This window comes from Oncorhynchus keta, chromosome 6, assembly GCF_023373465.1.
Source record: "Oncorhynchus keta strain PuntledgeMale-10-30-2019 chromosome 6, Oket_V2, whole genome shotgun sequence".
Lineage (NCBI taxonomy): Eukaryota > Metazoa > Chordata > Actinopteri > Salmoniformes > Salmonidae > Oncorhynchus > Oncorhynchus keta.
Window position 1 is genome coordinate 29049148 of NC_068426.1, and position 20564 is coordinate 29069711.

The following is a 20564-nucleotide window of genomic DNA, read 5'->3' on the forward strand; positions in this document are numbered from 1 at the left end:
GGAGTAGGGGGAGGGAATGAGAGAATTAATGACTGAATGATTTAATGATTTAATCTATCATGCATTCCATCATCCTTTTCTGCTGAAATGAAACCTGAAATAGAAAGGACATAATCCAGCCAAGCTCTGCTCAAAAGTCCCCTCCAACCCTCTCTTGTCAGACACTGATCTCCCAGGTCACACGCTGGCTCCTGAGGCAGAGGAGAGGAGAGCAAAATACTTTAAATTGAATTGAATCTGGTCCAATGAGTTTCAATGAGTAGGTTGTGACAATACTACAGTAGCATATGTTTTATATACTGTATGTTTTGTACTTAACAACAGAGGCAGTACAACTTGAGCACTGCCTGCAGTTAGTCTAACCTGAGGACACTCTCAGTCTGACTGGGCAGGCCTGTGAAGGGGTTAATGTCTCTCAACTGTTTCCCCCACTTGGTGTCGTTAAAGTCAGCCATGGTCCTGAAATATAGCCTTCTCCAGTAGCCCTCTCCTCCACCACCACCACACTCAGCTTGTCCAGCACCTGGTGGGGGAAAACACCACTGATATTACAAAAAGTACTGTGCTTACAAGCATATAGTGCTCATAGAAAGCATCCCTGGTGGGATAAGCAAAAATGAGTGTTATAAAATTGAATTTCAATGACCCTTGTCCATACGCTTGAGCCTCCACTTCTTACTCTGTACATACTCTGCGGAGTACATATTGTGCCACATTCCACTGCAAGAAACATACTGTGGGTCAAAAATGATCATGCAAGACTGTAGGGAGGAAGAATAGCCTACAATGTGACCAGTACGACACTCCTTACTTATTGTGAACCATTTCATAGAAGCGCTTGTTGACGTAGCCTACGGAGAAGAGAGGCATCCATGTATGACAGGATCTTCAGAAGGATCTCCGGTGGCATCCTCATAAAACACCAACTTGATTACAAAGACATGATTACAAAAATGAATTAGAAAGCTCAATCTTTCCCATCTAGAGCAAACCCAATTGAGCAATCAGATTGCAGGGCATGGAACCAGTAACATTATGCCACCTCTTTATCTGTGTCAAGAGGGTACCATCGCAACCCACTTTTACCACTCTGCGATTGTGAGTAACTACACAGCTGGCTTGAAAGCATGTCCCGTAGACCTCGGCGGCACGCTGCAGGTCAAGGTACAGTGGCTTCACTGCCTTGTTTTTCCTCTTATTATTTTGTGACAGTGCTTGACTTGGGCAGAATCTCACAGGAGCTGAGTACTGGCATCTCACATGTTTCACTGCTTGAGCTCTGTTCATCTTAAAAAATTAACTTGTGGAGCTCCTGCACCTAAATATAAACTGTTGTGCCAAAAATCTCCCCCTGACAGAATCCCCCCCCCCAGAGCACGCACACACTCAATTCTTCATTGCTGCGACTTGCTTGCCAGTTGAGATTTCTGCTCTTCACTCCGTTGTCAGTTTAACCTACATTTCACTGATCTTAGGTAGCAGAAAGTATTTTTTATTTGTGTCCTTCAAGGCAGCTGATCACGTTAGATGTCCAATGTCTTATTTGACTAGCAGTTGTTCTGAAACAGTTTACTCCCTCCTCTATGTTTACTATAACACACATACATTAGTTATTCATTTTGGTTGCCTTTCCTGACGTGAAGTATGTTCTATAGAAAGTATTTGACTGATGTGTGCCACAGAAAGTATTTGACCCTAGCCACAAAATTAAGGAAATTAGAGGGGGGTTGGCAAGGCCATTTTCTTGCCTGCCTGGAGTACAATTAACCTTATACTTTGCTTGAAAAATTAAAATGTACTAAATAAATACCCTACCATCTAACACTACACTCACTAATTTCACAATTATACAAAATAAAATGAACACCACCCTACTCCACTAACTAAATGTATTTATTCCTACCTCATGCCGTCATCCTGAAAGGATGGGACATCACCACTTACACATCCTGTAACTCTTCTGATGTCAAGTCTCGCACACCCAAATACCTCTGTGCAACTGCCACCACAACCTTAATTTTCTGCAACTTCTGTTCCATCCCTGCAGTACAGTTGATAACCATTGCTATACATACTACAAATTCAATCTTACTGAAACCTATATCACTTTTTTGTCTATCCATCTGTACTGGTATATCTCTACTACTCTCATCACTCCTCCACCTTGACCCATCTTCCTCTACTTTCTTCACTGCCTCAGCATGACATCTTCTGCTCTACTCTAAGCCTGGAAACCTCAACGTGCCTTTCTCGCACGGGATATTTCTGATCCCCAGCTTCATGGGCACCCCATACAATTAACACATTCCACTACTTTCCCCAATACTACACATTCCTTTGCATCATGCATTTTGCACACTTCTAACACATACGCTTGTATAGGATAACTTATATATCCTAACTGCACTTTGTCGGGCAAAGCCTCAACTTCAAAAGTCAAATGAACAGACAATGACTCTTCTGTTTCCCCACTCTCGCCAGCCTGTCTGCGTCACATCAAACGACAAGCATCACATACACCGGGAATCTTTCCCCTCAGCTGGTAAACTTTTATATTTACTGCTACCAGTTATCACTCCTTTCATTGGTGCCCTTTTCTTGAGAGTGAAACAAGTCACTTTTCTTGCCCCCGTTCGTTTTACTCTGAGCACATTCTCCCTCTGACCAACAGAAACACAAACAATTATCACGAGACCACTTCTGGTTACCCTCACCGATTCCACATTACCCAACTCTTTTTCATCCACCGTGAAACTACAAATGGATCATCCACAAGGCAAGAGTCCACTTTTCGATGCATACCCCGGTCTCCGATAACTTCACCACACCTACCACCTCCGATACTTCACCCTCACTCGCTTCCATTTCTCCTCCTGTCTTCAGATCCCTCTGCTTACACTTTCTACCATTCTTCTTTAACAAACCATCTCCCTTTTTCCCACAATTTTTATCAGACTCAAGCTTACCCTCCATCTCTTATACCTCCTCCCTCCATTCCTCCTCCGTTTTCCAAGTACATGTCTCCTTATGATAATACTGCACTACTCCTGACAACCATCTTGTTCTTGACTCCATTTCCGCCGAGGCCCATTCCCTTCACCTCTTCTAAGTGCCACCGAAGCTCCCTCCCACTCCTCCATGTGAGTTTGTTATTGTTCTTATCACATTTAAATGGCCATCGGGTCCAGATCACTGCTGCCATCCATAGGATGAAAAGTGTAATTGTAGGCAGTAAAGCTGATCCCTTCAGTAGGTTTCCCCTTTAATCTCTGGTAGACTATGCCAGAGATTTTAAAAAAAATCCACTTTTAATGATGTTATTAGTTTTAATTAATTGCGACATGCGTGAGTAATTACATGAATAGGACACTGGGAAAAATAAAAGAATCAGCAATACATGAAAGTAATCCAAACACAGATGTTCTACAAAATATCAAATGTATTTTTTATTTAAAAAATTTTGCACATGCACACAATATTTGATCACCATAAATGATCGTTTTCTTTTTCTCTTTGATTCACAGAGCAAGCACATAACCACAGACTTAAACATCTTATCTTGAGGACACCATGGAGAATGCTTCCAATGTTTACAGTAAGAATAAATCTTAAAGCACTAAAAAGGCAGTCTGAAAATCAAGTATAAACATTTAGAAATGATCGACTAATGGAAAAAGTACAAAAATGCAACAACGAAGACATACACGCATTCACAAATGAATGATTTGGTATTATGACTTGAACACCTTTTAACAAATGGATGCATAACATAATGCATAACTTTGGACGCATAATAAAATATAAACTATTTTGCCTGCTCAACACTTCATACATTCCTTTTTGGCAATCCATCGTTAGATTTTCTATTTTTTAATAAAGATAGAAGATCCCTGTAATCATTATACAGCGGGATATTACACTTGCCATAAATATCTTAGCTGATGGGCATGTCTGATAGGTCTCTCTCTGACTAGTTTTCACTGTCAATCGCAATATAACATATTTCATTGTGACTCATGGATTGACATATTGTCCCTGATGATTATGCACATCAAATGCTCGCTGTACAGCAACTGTAGTGATGCTAAAACTCTTACAGAATGGGATCATGGGTTATGAAAATGGGTTAATATAGGGCTTTAAAAGCTGTCAAAAATACAGGACAATGTTTGTCTAGCGGCTATAACAGCCTCCCCAGTAAATGACAATCAGCTGGATGCATCCTTTATTTAGCCCTCATTTAGCCCATAAGCCACAACTACTGGTTTAGAGGTTGTAGGTACAGTATGTAGGTCATCACTCCCTTTCTCTTGCCAATAGGTCTATAAGAGTGTAAACAAGTAAACGGTGCAGAATCTTGAGGGCACACACCTAGACATTTTTACTGAAATGGCTGAGTGGGTAACACAACCCTCAGAACTGAACATTACTGAACATTACACCGGCAATGTAGTTAGCGGCACACCACTAAGATCACATGACTTTTAACCACGTGTCCTCTTTTTGGGAAAAAAAAAAGAACACACAGACATGAATGCACACTGAGCACACACACAGCCTACACCTACACCCACACACACAACAATGCTTTTCCATTCATCAGACAAAACATACCCCTTTGTGCAATTGAAAGGCAAACACAGAAGGTTATTTATAACCGTCTTTTTTTTGATCAAACGAAGCTGCAGAGATGCAGCAGGGGTTCTTGGCAGACTAGTGTTAGTTTAAAAACAACCTTGTTCAACCATAGAAAACGAGGAATGTCATGCTCATATTGTTTTCATAAAGGCCACTGAGATGGTTCAAACGTCTTACCCAATGTAGCCTCCTCTCCTTGCTGTAATGCTCTGTGGCCAACCACCCTGCAGACTTCTAGGTTCTGTGAGTGATTCAACCATTTGTCACCCTCCTGTCTGTGATATATTGCACTGAATAAAGCCTCTGTGTTAGCAGCCAGCATTACTGACAGAATGCCATCAATAACAGTGTCGTTGAGTTGTTGCTCTAGTGTTCCAGGAGTATGGTCTGTCTCCTAGTATTGACATCTGACTATCACAACAACTTGTTTTTGCCACGCCATGTATCTTAGAGACCTTATATTGGCACAATTGCCATGGAAACCAGCTCGGGTTGTAACAAAAAAGAATAGGCTACTCTGTTGTTACCCTACAACAAATGCACACAAATGCATTATCAGCATTGTCCTGATTTCCAAAGTCCCTTAATAACCATTTGATTAAAGAAAACAGTGGTAAAATGTAATGAAAGTCCTAGTTTATACTCCTATTTTTTCTTCCACCTCAAATATATCACAGTTATACAGTATGTGAGCAAAGTTCTCATTGAATTTGGCACTGAGTATATGTACGTAAATATGTGTATTCATCACTAGAACATGAATGTTGTATCACTGACTATATTAGATTAGGCTCACATATATTGTCCTGTAATACATACGAACACGTAGCCATTGTAGTTGTGTGCTGTAGATTCGGCTGATTTGATTGTGTGTACTGTATGCAATTTACAATACTGGGCCCAAGCATCTTTTCTGGGGTCAGCTGGGGACAGTTTATTTTACCGGAGAGAGTCTCTTGAGCAGTTTCTTCCCCTTGGAAAGCAGTCCCTTTTTCTTTTTGTTGTCCCGGGGGTCCCTGGGGCCCCTGGCGGGGCTGATGGGCCGCATGGTGCCTGGAGGACACAGGGGACGCACTGTGGGGGACGCTGCTCGGACAGGCGGGGCCGTACTCTCTGTGGTATCCATGGCTACCTGAAGAGAGATGCCATGGTGGGTGTAGGGGCAGGGCATTACAAAGCAAGTAGTTGTCCTTACCCTTACCCTTTCTCTGTCTGAGGTAGGACTAGGACACACAGTCAGCACTGTGTCCTTCAATAACACTATCACCCCACTGTCACACTATAAATCCAATGGGACATTAAAAGACTCAGTGCTCAAGTAGATCATTACTGAAAGTTTCCCAGCCATAGAAATAGAATGAAGGGTTGATATGCCAAAATATCAATTTCTAGAGTCTAATTACAATTCCAACGATACTTGACTTTGATATGCGTGTTGACCTTGAGACTTCTCAACAATAGCTATCAACATACACAAGTATGCATACATAACTCTGTATAAAGTCATAGGAAGAAAATACAACAATGCCATTACAGATCATTATACTTACTGTCGGTTTTCCACTAAAATGTGTGTCAAATACATACGTAACATTAATGTTTGGGCAATTCCACGATAACGTAATTATGCTAAGACTCCAATTTTTTCACTTTAAAATGTATGCCAAACGCAAACCACTGACTTCAAAGTTTAACAAACCATGCAACTCTATGCACAATGATTACTTTGAACAATTTTACATAAAAATAAAAAAAGAATCCCTCAGTTTTATTCTGTTACCAAACTTTGTATCTGCACAGTTCTTTCTTTAAATGTGTTTTTGTAACATTTTATGTGGAAGTTGTTAAGTGGTCCTTGTGCATATAATTATATTGTTTATTAAACTTTGAAATCAATGTTTTTTGTTTGGTATACATTTTAAAGTGAAAATATCTGAATCTCAGCGTAATTCCTTTCTTGTGGAATTGCTCATTTCAAATATATATGGGCTGATTTCCCAGACACAGATTTAGCCTAGTCCTGGTCTGAAAGGCATGGTCAATGACAATTCTCCATTGAAATACGTTTTAAGTTTAGGACCAGGCTGAATATATCCAGGAAACCAGCTCAATAACGTTTTTCACCTATGGAGTGAAATTATTCAGCATGTCAAAACTGTGTGATTGTACTGTACTGTACTTACACCTCTGGTTTAAAAACAAGAGAGAAGAAACAAAGACGTTTATAAAAGAGGTTATGAATCAGGTATTGCTTTTGGACTGTTATTTAAACTATTCCTTTTAGACTCCTGTCCCTCTGTTGATGGGGGACTGAAGACGTTGGTGGGGCTGGTGAGGTTTTATACAAACAAACACTGAGCCATCAAACAGGTCGTTACTAGTTACCACATCCACAAAGCCATAAAACCCCACTTATTTCTACAATGTGTCTTCTTGAAATCTGAATTTAAACCTAAACTTAACCCCACTGCTAACCTTATGCCTAACCCTAATACCAAAAAGCACATTTTTGTCTTCCAGAATTTTTACGTTATAGCCCATTTTGACCATGTGGCTGTGGTAACTAGTGAAAACAGAACAGAACACAACATCACAATACCACAGCTTCTGATAGGTCACCGATCATGAGGGGGACACAGAGTAATTTACAACACTCAGGGACACAACTGTAGATACCATCCCTCTTGTCTAATGCACTGGGCTGGCAACCAAACATGCTACCATACAGTTCACCTAGGACCTTTAAAATGGTATCTCAAAGTTAAAGAGGAATCATAACTTTGAAACAAATGGGGATTTGCAGTTCCCATTAGTAAATGGTTTATCAATGACTACAGATATAGGAAACTTTGGAGCTTGCAAAATAGAGCACTATCTCAGAGAGTGGTAGTAGTCCACTACTTTGCAGGCATTAAATCACTTCAAAAAAAAGTGTTACAAAAAACAACTTTGCAACAATGTCTAATTTATGCTGCAAATAAACATTCTGGTTACACTGAAAAGAGGAAACACTTTCCTCATTACACCAACTGGTATGTAATACTTTAATGTGCAAGCATGATGAATGACCATGTTGCTATACACCTGTGAATGTGTAAGCAGAATGTTTACTGGCTACAAATAAACCATTTAACACAGGTGTAATAATCACAATTCCCAGCATTAGATCTGTCAGGCTGGTATCTCTAGTTGCTCACTTACTGTACGAGGCAGATTTTATGACGTGAAATGAACAATCTTCTTCTGTTTGTATTTGCCAAGCAGGTGAGGAAAAAGGAAATCAGATGTGGTGACATCATCATTTCAGTACAACCCACACGACAACTATGAGGAAAAAAAATAAAAAAAATACTACAATACACACGAACACAGGTCGCGAATGAAAATTATTCATATCCAATTTCTGATTTTATTGTTCCATTGTACCATTACAGTATGGATGTCTCACTGTGGCTGTTATTTCATCTGGTTTAGATTAAACATGGCATATCTATCCAATTTCATCAAGACCTGAAAAATATATATATATTTTAAGTGTGTGCAGTATACAAAAAGAAACAAAGCCTCTCCCAGGAAATACAGCAGTCGGGCCAATAAAGTCTACTATTATATAAAAGGTATCAAGTTTATTTTTGAAAAGGCATGCTTTGCTATATTATCAACCCCTACATTTTACTCAAATCCTTTACTTCCATTGGAGAACAACTGATAGAAATCAGGAACTCTTCAGATGTGTTCATAAAGCACTATTAATAGACACAATATCCAGCGTTTGGTTTTGTGTTTCAGTGCAAAGAGGGTACCCAATTAATGACTTAAACCTTTTTCAAATATCCACTGTCCTTTGTCACTGCTATGTGAATATCACCTGCCCCGTACTGACATAGGTCAAGTGTTCTATTTCTCTGTCCACTTTGGCCTTCGCTTCTTCCTTTCTAACAATCAGAAGGTATGACTGTGTTTGTCCCTTTCACCAGGCGGGGGGGTAAGGTTTGTATATTCACCACTGTCACTGTCAAACACGGACAACACACACACACAGAACACAGACGGCAAGTGGAGAAAGCGAGACGTAAATCAAGAGAGACGGAGGATGGATGGACAGAGGGCCTAGCGCTGAGAGCGGCGATGTACCCTTTTGGCCTCGGCCCGGTTGGCGGGCTCGTCCTGGGCATAGCGAGACGGAGTGTCCGTCAGGTACACCTCCACGTCGTCAGGCACTTCTTCTAGAAAATTAGAGGGAACGAGGCCGCGGTGGCCATTGATTTCACCCTGCAGAGAGAGGAGAGGAGGGGGCAGTGGGGATGAGAACCATGGCTAGACCCACTGAACTCTGGCGGTCAGGGAAAGAGCCCTCTCCTGGGCAAAAGGACATAATATGTGTATGAACCAGGTTCATTCAATGGCATTTCTTTTAAAAAATGAGTAACTGAAACATCCCTGACTTTAACAACTTGTGAATGGCCCTATGTAATAAAACAGGTTAGTCACATCATGGAACCAAGAAAAGAGGCAAACTCACATAGTAGAACCCGTCTTCATCAATCTCTCCAAATACAGAGATGATGTCACCAGCACAGAAGGTCAGCTCAGCCTATCAAGAAACAAAAATGTCATTAACACCCTTACAATGTCTGTCTATCTGGTTACATGTGCAGTGTCAGTATGTTTGTCTGTGTGTTTTGTGTGTTTGTGTGGCAATACCTCCACGTCCACATTGGGGGAGCTCTCTCTGGGGTCATAGTCGTAGAGGGCCACCATCCTCCTGGTGGCCTGGTGCTGGCGGAAGCCTCGTCTGTCCTGCCCTGTGAGAGGAAACAAGAGGTCACTCCAGGAGTTGATATAGTGACAGATGTGTGTAGAGTCACAGAGAGATACGTGTGCCCTGCCCAGTGTGTTACCTAGGGTGAGTTCGTAAATTCCTATCTACTCCGAGAGTGAAATGCTCTGAATTTACAAACAACCCAGAGCACACTCTGACACACTGGAGACAATTTACGAACACACCCCTTGAAAAAGAATACATGGGTACAGTCAAAATGGCTGCCAGTCCACCTATTATGGAATCATTGACTTGAATGAGGATGTCTGTTCTACTCATTCTAGTTCTGTGGTTACCTATTCCTACTTTATCCACTGGTGTGTTGAGCGGGAGGAAGCCCTGCTTGATGAGCTGGTCCATGGTCTCCTCGTCCTCAGCCCTGATCTCTGACACCATGTTGCAGGGCAAGAGCCCCATCCTGCCTCCCCTGATCTCCCCTCGGTAGAAACCATCTGTGTCCTTATCACCATATACCTGGAACAGACAGAGAGAGAGAGAGTGAGAGAGAGAGAAGAAAAGAGTGAGAGAAAGTGCAACAAAAGAGACAAAGAGAGGGAAAGAAAATCATCTTTTCAATGCTGTTTTATGTTGTACCTCAATGTTTTCAAACACAAGCACAATATCTCAAAACGTATGGCCTAGCCCTGTGTGTGACACCCACCCTAATGATCTGGCCCTCTTTGAAGGGCAGTTCCTCATCTGCTGCGTCCGGGTTGGGAGACATGGACAGGGGATCGTAGTCAAACAGAGCCACAAAGATCCGGAACGATTCCTCTGGTTCCGATTCATCGTAGTTAGGAGGGGAGCGGCGTTCCCGGTCCCTGTATCCCTCTTAAACACGGGAGAGAGAGAAGAACACATCCACCTGGATCTCATGGGGTGACAGTCTATGGCTTTATGTTACTCTGAAATTAAATTACATTAATCATAGATTTATATAGCATGAGTTTGGCAACTCAGTAACACTAGTGAGTGGTAGTGAGGCAAGTTACGCATGCTATTGTGCATGGCATATACAGGTGTGTTGTTTACAAGTGTTTGACAAGTGAGAGAGCCAAACCATTTAGGTGAACATGCACTACCACATAATGGATTGAGCTTGCTTCGTTAAACCAACACTTAATTTTGTAGCATGCTAGCAGAATTCTGTGGTCAATCCATCAATTGGTCCCATTATCAGCACAAAGTATATCATGTTATGTACATCCATCTGACACCACATGTGAGCTTATGACGTTATCAGGCGTTACATACTTTACAGTTACACATGGATGGAGGTTGGATAGCATGCCGGATGTGATGGGTTACAAGAACATGGTAGACACCATAGACAAAAACACTATGACACACAGCAACACGCACACAGACACGAGCACATCGACCACAAGACTGAGTTAAGCATGCATACTATTGAACACTGAGGTAGTGATCTGACTATGGTGTTAGGCTCCTCTAAAGTACGCTGGGCCTACAGTTTGTCCAAAGACACGTCGGTGTCGGTCCTTCAGTTGACCCCTTTATTAGAAACGATAAAATAAGACCAGGCCATTAGCAAAGTAAACATATGAAATCCCAAACAAACAAATGAGTTTGTCTCTATGTAAGATGTAAAAATGCATTTTCACTAGAACTTTCTGTAACAGTCATTGAGTTTGCTTAGAAAAGACAGCATTGCTGTATAACTGTGTTGCTATATAACTGTCTTCAGCAACTATGACTCCTCCCACCCAGTCATGCATAGTAACCCCAGTAAAAGTGTGGTGGGGTGGTTAGATTGAGAGGGAGAGGGGTTTAGCAGGCATCTGATGGAGTTCAGTGCAAGGGAGGGAGGGGAGAAGCATTCTCTGAGCAGCAGTCATTCCAATCCGCAACATTGGGTGGCCAACATGGGCCCAGTGTGGCTCAGTAAGCCGCCATTTTGGTGCAGTGCAGTGGATCATGCTAGGCGTTCTGAGGCATGTTAAGCCACTCGTTGATGTCACTACTGTTCTCCCCACTAAGCACTGGTGGCTTTTGGCACTGCTTTGGCGGAGGAGCGAGGGAGAAACCACTGCACGTACCATTATAGGAAGGCTTGGAGCCCGTGGGGTGTCGGCGGGACGACCATGTCCTGTGCCGTGCTACACTGCCATAGTAAACATCCTCCGTGACGGATGAGAGGTTCCCATCACTGTTACTCTCTGTGGTTATCTCTACAGGAAACACCAATCAGATGGTGGTGGTTAAAGCGCGGAGGTCACTCATTGGTTGGTTCGTTCTAAGGTCTCTTCCCGTTATAACCTTGATAATCCTAACATATCGCTGGCCATAAACAGAGAAATCAAAAGCAGTTTTTTATAATTGGAATATTCATTGAAATTTGATAAATGTGTCTGTGTCCACTGTCACCCTAGAATCCAGGGAACTTTCTAGTAGCTGATAATCTGTGTTGATTGATCTCTATAAGTAAGCTGTCAGCACTGGGAAGGCATGAACATGGTTCAAAGACACAGAGGTGATCTGTAGAAACCGAGGAGCTCATGGAGGATTAAAACAGAAAGCAGAATATCTATTAGGGCATGGAGAACATCAAAGCACAAAAAGACTACAATACCCAGAGTCCTCTCTGTGTTCATGTAACCCTACTGACCAATGGAGGGCACCATGAGAGGGCGTCTCTGGGGCTGTGGACCGTCTCGGGGCATTCTTCTCCCCGTCTCCCGATCCAGCCGACCCCCAGAGAGGGTGTTCCCAATCTTAAAAAGATCCCACAAAAACAGTGTTTAATGTTCCCGACAACTAGCAAAAATGACAACCGTGCAAAAATTGACCAAATAAAAGAATGTGAAGGTCAATCAATCAAACGAGATAGAGTAAAGCAAAAATATAAATAATAATAATATAATAATAATATATGTATGTAAAGTGTCCTACTGTAGACACATGGCTCGACACGTGCCATATTATCCAACAGTAATAAAGGGGTTTGCATGTTTGCTTGTTTCCATTGTCCGAGTGGTAATTAGAACCAAACTTGAAATGTAACATTTCAATGTTGAGCGTTGAGGAGCTTTGTTATTCCTACCTTGAGTGCATTGTGGGAGTTGCGTCGTCGTCCCTCCTCCAGCTGCATCTCAGAGTAGAGCTCCTCCTCATCCTCCTCCATGATGTCAGAAAGGTCAGAGCCCCGGCTGCTGTCACTGTGGTACTCCTCACTGTGGCTGTAGTGGGCCTGACACACACACACACACACACATACGCAAACACACACACGCAAACACATATACACACGCACACACAAAAGGTGTGAAATCATACCAAGAAATACAGCATCTGCAAAAAATTACGGAGATGCGAGTATGTTCGATCCTTTTTATTCTGTGTCTTTACCGGCCTGCCCAGCTCGGACCCTCTGAGAAACTCATCCACTGAGGCCCCCTGTTTCCTGCGGCTTCGACCATACCCTTCCTCATCCTCCTCCTCCTCGTCTGAGTTCTGTTGGTGGAAGGCCTGACACTGCTCATTGTAGATGACTCTCCTCTCCATCTAACCCAACCAATAGGAAGATATGTGTAATTTAATTCAACAGAAAAATTATCAGACTAGAGCTCTAACCAGGGTATCATTGATTGACTTTATGTATGAATGACTCACTCTGCCACTCTCTGCAGCCACCCTCTGTGCTGCCTTGCGGGCGATGGCTTTGGCCATTTGGTCTGGGATGGGGGTGCCCCTGGGCTGGGGCAGGATCCTCTGGGGGGAGGGCGAGCGCAGGTTAGCAGAGGGGGGAGCCTCCAGGGTGTGTCCATGCATGGGGGTAGGAGGAGGCTGGCCGGAGGGGGAGCAGGTAGGGTCCCAGGGCTGGCTGGGGATTCCCCCATGGTGAGCCACCTGCTCTTTCGGTTTCAGGTCTCTGGCACTAACTGGTCTCTGGTGGAGCTGAGGGGGGGGATGAGGCAGCAGGGGTAGGCGGTGCTGGGGCATTGGGTGAGGTGGGTGAGGCTGGAGGTGCAGTGGCTGTGGAGGACCACCAGGGTGAGGGGGGTGAGGCTGTTGGTGAGTCTGGGGCTGGGAGACAGGATGAGGTTGCAGGGGTTGGAGGTGTGTCTGGGGTTGAGGGTGAGGAGGGTGGTTAGGGAGGGGTTGTCTGTGAGGCAGGGGTGAGAGAGGCTGGGGGTGAGGCATGGGTAGTTGGGGGTGGGGGAGGTGAGGTGACTGGAGGTGGGGTGGGGGGGCATGGGGGTGAGGTGGAGGGGGCCCTGCGTGTAGGTGCGGAGGGGACAGGGGGGCATTGTGAGGAAGAGGCACCAGTAGGTTGTTTGGAATGGGGGCGACTTGGGAGTCCTGGGACTCTCCCTGTGCTGACAATGTCCTGACGATGACCTCCCTGGCCTCCAGACACTGGATCCTGTTCAGCTCCACTGTTACATAGTCAGCCAGGGGGTACAACACCTCCGCTATCTAACAGGAAGCACAACACACATAACTCGGGTTGGAGACAGTTGACATTTAATTAATTGTTGCATTCCTTTCAACTGCTTTCACCTCTATTGCTCTTAAATTCAGAGCAAAGTCCACTACTATAGACACAGTTTAACTAACACAGACCCTTTGCAAGTCTACAAAGGGAGGATGTCAATATTTATGTTCACCAGCACAGGGAGAGAGAGTGCTTTCTAGGGTTTTCACAGGCCCATGTATCCTGAACAAAAATATAAACACAACATGCAACTATTTCAAAGATTTTACTGAGTTAAAGTTCATATAAGGAAATCAGTCAATTGAAATTAATTCATTAGGCCCTAATTTATGGTTTTCACATGACTGGGAAGGGATGCAGCATGGGTGGGCCTTGGGGGCTTTAAGCCCACACAATTGGAAGCCGAATGAGGTTTTCCCCAGAAAAGTGTTTTTTTTTACAGACAGAAATACTCCTCAGAACCACCACCCCATCCACCCCCGATCCTGCAGGTGAAGAAGCCGGATATGGAGGTCCTGGGCTGGCATGGTTACACGTTTGGTTGTCCTGCCAAATTCTCAAAAACGACGTTGGAGGCAGCATATGGTAGAGAAATTAACAACAGCAACAGACATTCCTGCAGTCAGCATGGCAATTGCACACTCCTTCAAAACTTGAGACATCTGTGGCATTGTGTTGTGTGACAAAACTGCTCATGTCCATTTTATTGTCCCCAGCACAAGGGGCACCTGTGTAATGATCATACTATTTAATCAGCTTCTTGATATGCCACACCTGTCAGGTGGATGGATTATCTTGGCAAAGGACAAATGCTCACTAACAGGGATGTAAACAAATTTGTGCAGAACATTTTTGAAAAATATGCATTTTGTGCGTATGGAAAATGTCAGCTCATGAAACATGGAACCAAAACATTACATGTTACGTTTATATGTTCCTTCAGAAATGATTCACACACCTTGACTTTTTCTACATTCCACAATTTTACCATCTACTCCAATGTCAAAATGGAAGAAAATTGAAACTTTTTCTTAAAGACTAAAGGAAAATAATATAATACAGTATATCTTCATTAGATAAGTATTCAACCCCCTGAGTCACTACATGTTAGAATCATCTTTTGCAGCGATTACAGCTGTGAGTCTTTTGGGGGTAAATCTATAAGAGCTTTGCACACCTGGATGGTACAATTTTTGCCCATTATTCTTTTTAAAACTCTTCAAGCTCTGTCAAGTTGGTTGTTGATTACTAGACAGCCATTTTCAAGTAACCAACAATGCAGTTTTAATAAAAAGAACTGTAAAACAAATTATTTGTGAAAAGTAGAAAATAATATATATATATACTGTACAGGGGGTACCGGTACAGAGTCAATGTGCGGGGCACCGGTTAGTCGAGCTAATTGAGGTAATATGCACATGTAGATAGAGTTAAAGTGACTATGCATAGATAATAAACAAAGACTAGCAGCAGAGTAAAAGAGAGGTCTGGGTAGCCCTTTGATTAGCTGTTCAGGAGTCTTATGGCTTGGGGGTAGAAGCTGTTAAGAAGCCCGTTGGACCTAGACTTGGCGCTCCGGTACCGCTTGCCGTGCGGTAGCAGAGAGAACAGTCTATGACTAGGGTGGCTGGAGTCTTTGACAATTTTTAGGGCCTTCCTCTGAAACCGCCTGGTATAGAGGTCCTGGATGGCAGGAAGCTTGGCCCCAGTGATGTACTGGGCCGTACGCACTACCCTCTGTAGAGCCTTGCGGTTGGAAGCCGAGCAGCTGTAGAACCTTTCGAGGATCTGAGGACTCATGCCAAATCTTATCACTCCTGAGGGGGAATATGTTTTGTCGTGCCCTCTTCATGACTGTCTTGGTGTGTTTGGACCATTATAGTTTGTTGTTGATGTGGACACCAAGGAACTTGAAGCTCTCAAACCTGCTCCACTACAGCCCCGTAGTCTAGATCTATTACTGAATAATGTGGCAATTAATTGAGGAGACTAAACTGCTGGCTGTAAACCCTTGATAGCAAGCTGTCATTGTCAAAACATAAAGACTCAATGGGAAGAAGTCAGTCCATGATAAGACGTTGCTCTGCTTTCTTGACATCTAAATCAACCAGGCAGGTTGTCTCCCCTGCACTACTTCTCAGTTGTGTGGTCATGTGTGGCAAATAAGAACTTTGGAGAATTGCCGTTGGTCCAGAACAGAGCAGAATGTAATGCACATAGATGTGTACATGGAGGGTGAATGTCAGTGGCACGCATGTCAATCTCTCCCGGCTCAAAGTTGAGGAGAGATTGACTGCATCACTATTGGTCTTTGTGCGAAGTGTTGGTGCGAGGTACTGAACGGTACTGAACTGTCTGTTCAAGCAGTTGGCCCACCGGTTGGATACTCATGAGTACCACACACGACATGCAACCAGAGGTCCCTTCACAGTCCCCCGGTCCAGAACAGAGCCTGGGAAACGGACAGTATTAAATAGAGCCTTGACTACATGGAACTCTGTCACCCCAGGTAACTCAAGCTGGCAATAAAAACAGGTAAAATAACACCCACATTGTTGTATATACCGAACAAAAATATAAATGCAACATGCAACAATTTCAAAGATGTTACTGAGTTACAGTTACAATAAGGAAATCAGTCAATTTAAATCAATTTGTTAGGCCCTAATCTCTGAACTTCACGACTGCTGGGAAGGAGCGCTGCCATGGGTGGACATAGGCCTATCCACTTGGGAGCCGGGCCCAGCCAATCAGAATATTTTTTTTTATTACAAACAGGATGCATGTTTTGGAATATCTTTATTCTGTACAGGTTTTTTCCTTATCATTCTGCCATTTACATTAGTATTGTGGAGTAACTACAATGTTGTTAAACCATACTCAGGTTTTTCCTGTCACAGCCATTAAACTTTGTAACTACTTAAAGACACCATTCGCCTCATGGTGACATCCCTGAGCGGTTTCCTTCCTCTCCGGCACCTGAGTTAGGAAGGATGCCTGTATATTTGGAGTGACGAGGTGTATTGCTATACCATTCAAAGCGTAATTATTCACTTTGTGCACATACTCACCCACTCCTTCACTCACCCACTGACATTTAATGCACACTCCCTCACTCACCCTCTGACCTTCAGTGAACACTCTCTCAACCACCCACTCCACCACTCACCCTCTGTCCTTTAGTGCACACTCTCTCAACCACCCACTCCCCACTCACCCTCTGTCCTTTAACCACCCACTCCCCCACTCACCCTCTGTGCCTCTTTAGTGAAGACTCTCTCAACCACCCACTCCCCCACTCCCCTCTGTCCTTTAGTGCAGACTCTCTCAACCACCCACTCCCCCTCCCCCTCTGTCCTTTAGTGCAACTCTCTCAACCACCCACTCCCCCACTCACCCTCTGACTCTCTCAACCACCCACTCCCCCTGTCCTTTACTCACCCTCTCTGTCCTTTAGTGCAGACTCTCTCAACCACCCACTCCCCCACTCCCCTCTGTCCTTTAGTGCAGACTCTCTCAACCACCCACTCCCCACTCACTCACCCTCTGTCCTTTAGTGCAGACTCTCTCAACCACCCACTCCCCACTCACCCTCTGTCCTTTAGTGCAGACTCTCTCAACCACTCTGTCCTTTAGTGCAGACTCTCAACCACCCACCACCCCCTCTGTCCTTTACAGACTCTCTCAACCACCCACTCCCCCACCCTCTGTCCTTTAGTGCAGACTCTCTCAACCACCCACTCCCCCACTCCCCTCTGTCCTTTAGTGCAGACTCTCTCAACCACCCACTCCCCCACTCACCCTCTGTCCTTTAGTGCAGACTCTCTCAACCACCCACTCCCCACTCACCCTCTGTCCTTTAGTGCAGACTCTCCACCCACTCAACCACCACCCACTCCCCCACTCACCCTCTGTCCTTTAGTGCACACTCTCTCAACCACCCACTCCCCCACTCACCCTCTGTCCTTTAGTGCACACTCCCACTCCCTCAACCACCCACTCCCCCACTCCCCACTCACCCTCTGTCCTTTAGTGCAGACTCTCTCAACCACCCACTCCCCCTCACTCACCCTCTGTCCTTTAGTGCAGACTCTCTCAACCACCCTCCCCACTCACCCTGTCCTTTACAGACTCAACCCCCACTCTGTCCCCTTTAGTGCAGACTCTCTCAACCACCCACTCCCCCACTCACCCTCTGTCCTTTAGTGCAGACTCTCTCAACCACCCACTCCCCCACTCACCCTCTGTCCTTTAGTGCAGACTCTCTCAACCACCCACTCCCCCACTCACCCTCTGTCCTTTAGTGCAGACTCTCTCAACCACCCACCCACTCCCCCACTCACCCTCTGTCCTTTAGTGCACACTCTCTCAACCACCCACTCCCCACTCACCCTCTGTCCTTTAGTGCAGACTCTCTCAACCACCCACTCCCCCACTCACCCTCTGTCCTTTAGTGCAGACTCTCTCAACCACCCACTCCCCCACTCACCCTCTGTCCTTTAGTGCAGACTCTCTCAACCACCCACTCCCCCACTCACCCTCTGTCCTTTAGTGCAGACTCTCTCAACCACCCACTCCCCCACTCACCCTCTGTCCTTTAGTGCAGACTCTCTCAACCACCCACTCCCCCACTCACCCTCTGTCCTTTAGTGCAGACTCTCTCAACCACCCACTCCCTCACAGACTCACCCCCACTCTGTCCTTTAGTGCAGACTCTCTCAACCACCCACTCCCACTCACCCAACCACCCACTCTCACCCTCTGTCCTTTAGTGCAGACTCTCTCAACCACCCACTCCCCCACTCACCCTCTGTCCTTTAGTGCAGACTCTCTCAACCACCCACTCCCACCACTCACCCTCTGTCCTTTAGTGCAGACTCTCTCAACCACCCACTCCCCACTCACCCTCTGTCCTTTAGTGCAGACTCTCTCAACCACCCACTCCCCCACTCACCCTCTGTCCTTTAGTGCAGACTCTCTCAACCACCCACTCCCCCACTCACCCTCTGTCCTTTAGTGCACTCTCTCTGTCCTTTAGTGCAGACTCTCTCAACCACCCACTCCCCCACTCACCCTCTGTCCTTTACTCACCCCCACTCTGTCCTTTAGTGCAGACTCTCTCAACCACCCACTCCCCACTCACCCTCCTGTCAGACTCTTAACCACCCACTCCCCACTCACCCTCTGTCCTTTAGTGCAGACTCTCTCAACCACCCACTCCCCCACTCACCCTCTGTCCTTTAGTGCCCTCTGTCCTTTAGTGCAGACTCTCTCAACCACCCAACCACCCACCACCCACTCCCCCACTCCCCTCTGTCCTTTAGTGCAGACTCAACCCTCTGTCCTTTAGTGCAGTCCTTTACAGACTCTCAACCACCCACTCAACCACCCTCTCTCAACCACCCACTCCCCCACTCCCCTCTGTCCTTTAGTGCAGACTCTCTCAACCACCCACTCCCCACTCACCCTCTGTCCTTTAGTGCAGACTCTCTCAACCACCCACTCCCCACTCACCCTCTGTCCTTTAGTGCAGACTCTCTCAACCACCCACTCCCTCACTCACCCTCTGTCCTTTAGTGCAGACTCTCTCAACCACCCCCACTCCCTCTGTCCTTTAGTGCAGACTCTCTCAACCACCCACTCCCCCACTCTCTGTCCTTTAGTGCAGACTCTCTCAACCACCCACTCCCCCACTCACCCTCTGTCCTTTAGTGCCCTCTGTCCTTTAGTGCAGACTCTCTCAACCACCCACTCCCCCACTCTCTGTCCTTTACAGACTCCACCACTCTGTCCTTTAGTGCAGACTCTCTCTCAACCACCCACTCCCCCAACCTGTCCCCACCACCCACTCCCCCACTCACCCTCTGTCCTTTAGTGCAGACTCTCTCAACCACCCACTCCCCCACTCACCCTCTGTCCTTTAGTGCAGACTCTCTCAACCACCCACTCCCCCACTCACCCTCTGTCCTTTAGTGCAGACTCTCTCAACCACCCACTCACCCTCTGTCCTTTACAGACTCCACCCTCTGTCCTTTAGTGCAGACTCTCTCAACCACCCACTCCCCCACTCCCTCTGTCCTTTAGTGCCCTCTGTCCTTTAGTGCAGACTCTCTCAACCACCCACTCCCCCACTCACCCTCTGTCCTTTAGTGCAGACTCTCTCAACCACCCACTCCCCCACTCACCCTCTGTCCTTTAGTGCACACTCTCTCAACCACCCACTCCCCACTCACCCTCTGTCCTTTAGTGCAGACTCTCTCAACCACCCACTCCCCTCACCCTCTGTCCTTTACCCTCTGTCCTTTAGTGCAGACTCTCTCAACCACCCACTCCCCCACCCACCCTCTGTCCTTTAGTGCAGACTCTCTCAACCACCCACTCCCCCACTCACCCTCTGTCCTTTAGTGCAGACTCTCTCAACCACCCACTCCCCCACTCACCCTCTGTCCTTTAGTGCAGACTCTCTCAACCACCCACTCCCCCACTCACCCTCTGTCCTTTAGTGCAGACTCTCTCAACCACCCACTCTGTCCTTTAGTGCAGACTCTCTCACCACCCACTCACCCTCTGTCCTTTAGTGCAGACTCTCTCAACCACCCACTCCCCACTCACCCTCTGTCCTTTAGTGCAGACTCTCTCAACCAC

General features: G+C 45.5%; 1 protein-coding gene across 10 annotated transcripts in view; it reads right to left on the reverse strand.

Moving 5' to 3' along the window:
• Positions 1 to 3421: 3421 nt before the first annotated feature.
• Positions 3422 to 20564, reverse strand: part of LOC118385358 (RIMS-binding protein 2-like) — a 118398-nt gene continuing 101255 nt past the window's right edge. For 8 of the 10 annotated variants that reach the window (XM_052521290.1, XM_052521287.1, XM_052521289.1 and 5 more), the window contains 11 exons: positions 13094 to 13900; positions 12830 to 12985; positions 12525 to 12671; positions 12090 to 12195; positions 11521 to 11652; positions 10122 to 10291; positions 9757 to 9934; positions 9343 to 9443; positions 9161 to 9232; positions 8773 to 8910; positions 3422 to 5770 (listed from right to left, as the gene is read on the reverse strand). In XM_052521290.1, the coding sequence (XP_052377250.1) occupies positions 5573 to 5770; positions 8773 to 8910; positions 9161 to 9232; positions 9343 to 9443; positions 9757 to 9934; positions 10122 to 10291; positions 11521 to 11652; positions 12090 to 12195; positions 12525 to 12671; positions 12830 to 12985; positions 13094 to 13900 (2205 nt within the window). In that variant the 3' untranslated portion in view covers positions 3422 to 5572. The remainder of the gene's footprint in view (positions 5771 to 8772; positions 8911 to 9160; positions 9233 to 9342; positions 9444 to 9756; positions 9935 to 10121; positions 10292 to 11520; positions 11653 to 12089; positions 12196 to 12524; positions 12672 to 12829; positions 12986 to 13093; positions 13901 to 20564) is intronic. The other 2 variants (XM_052521295.1, XM_052521291.1) reach the window with 1 other exon arrangement.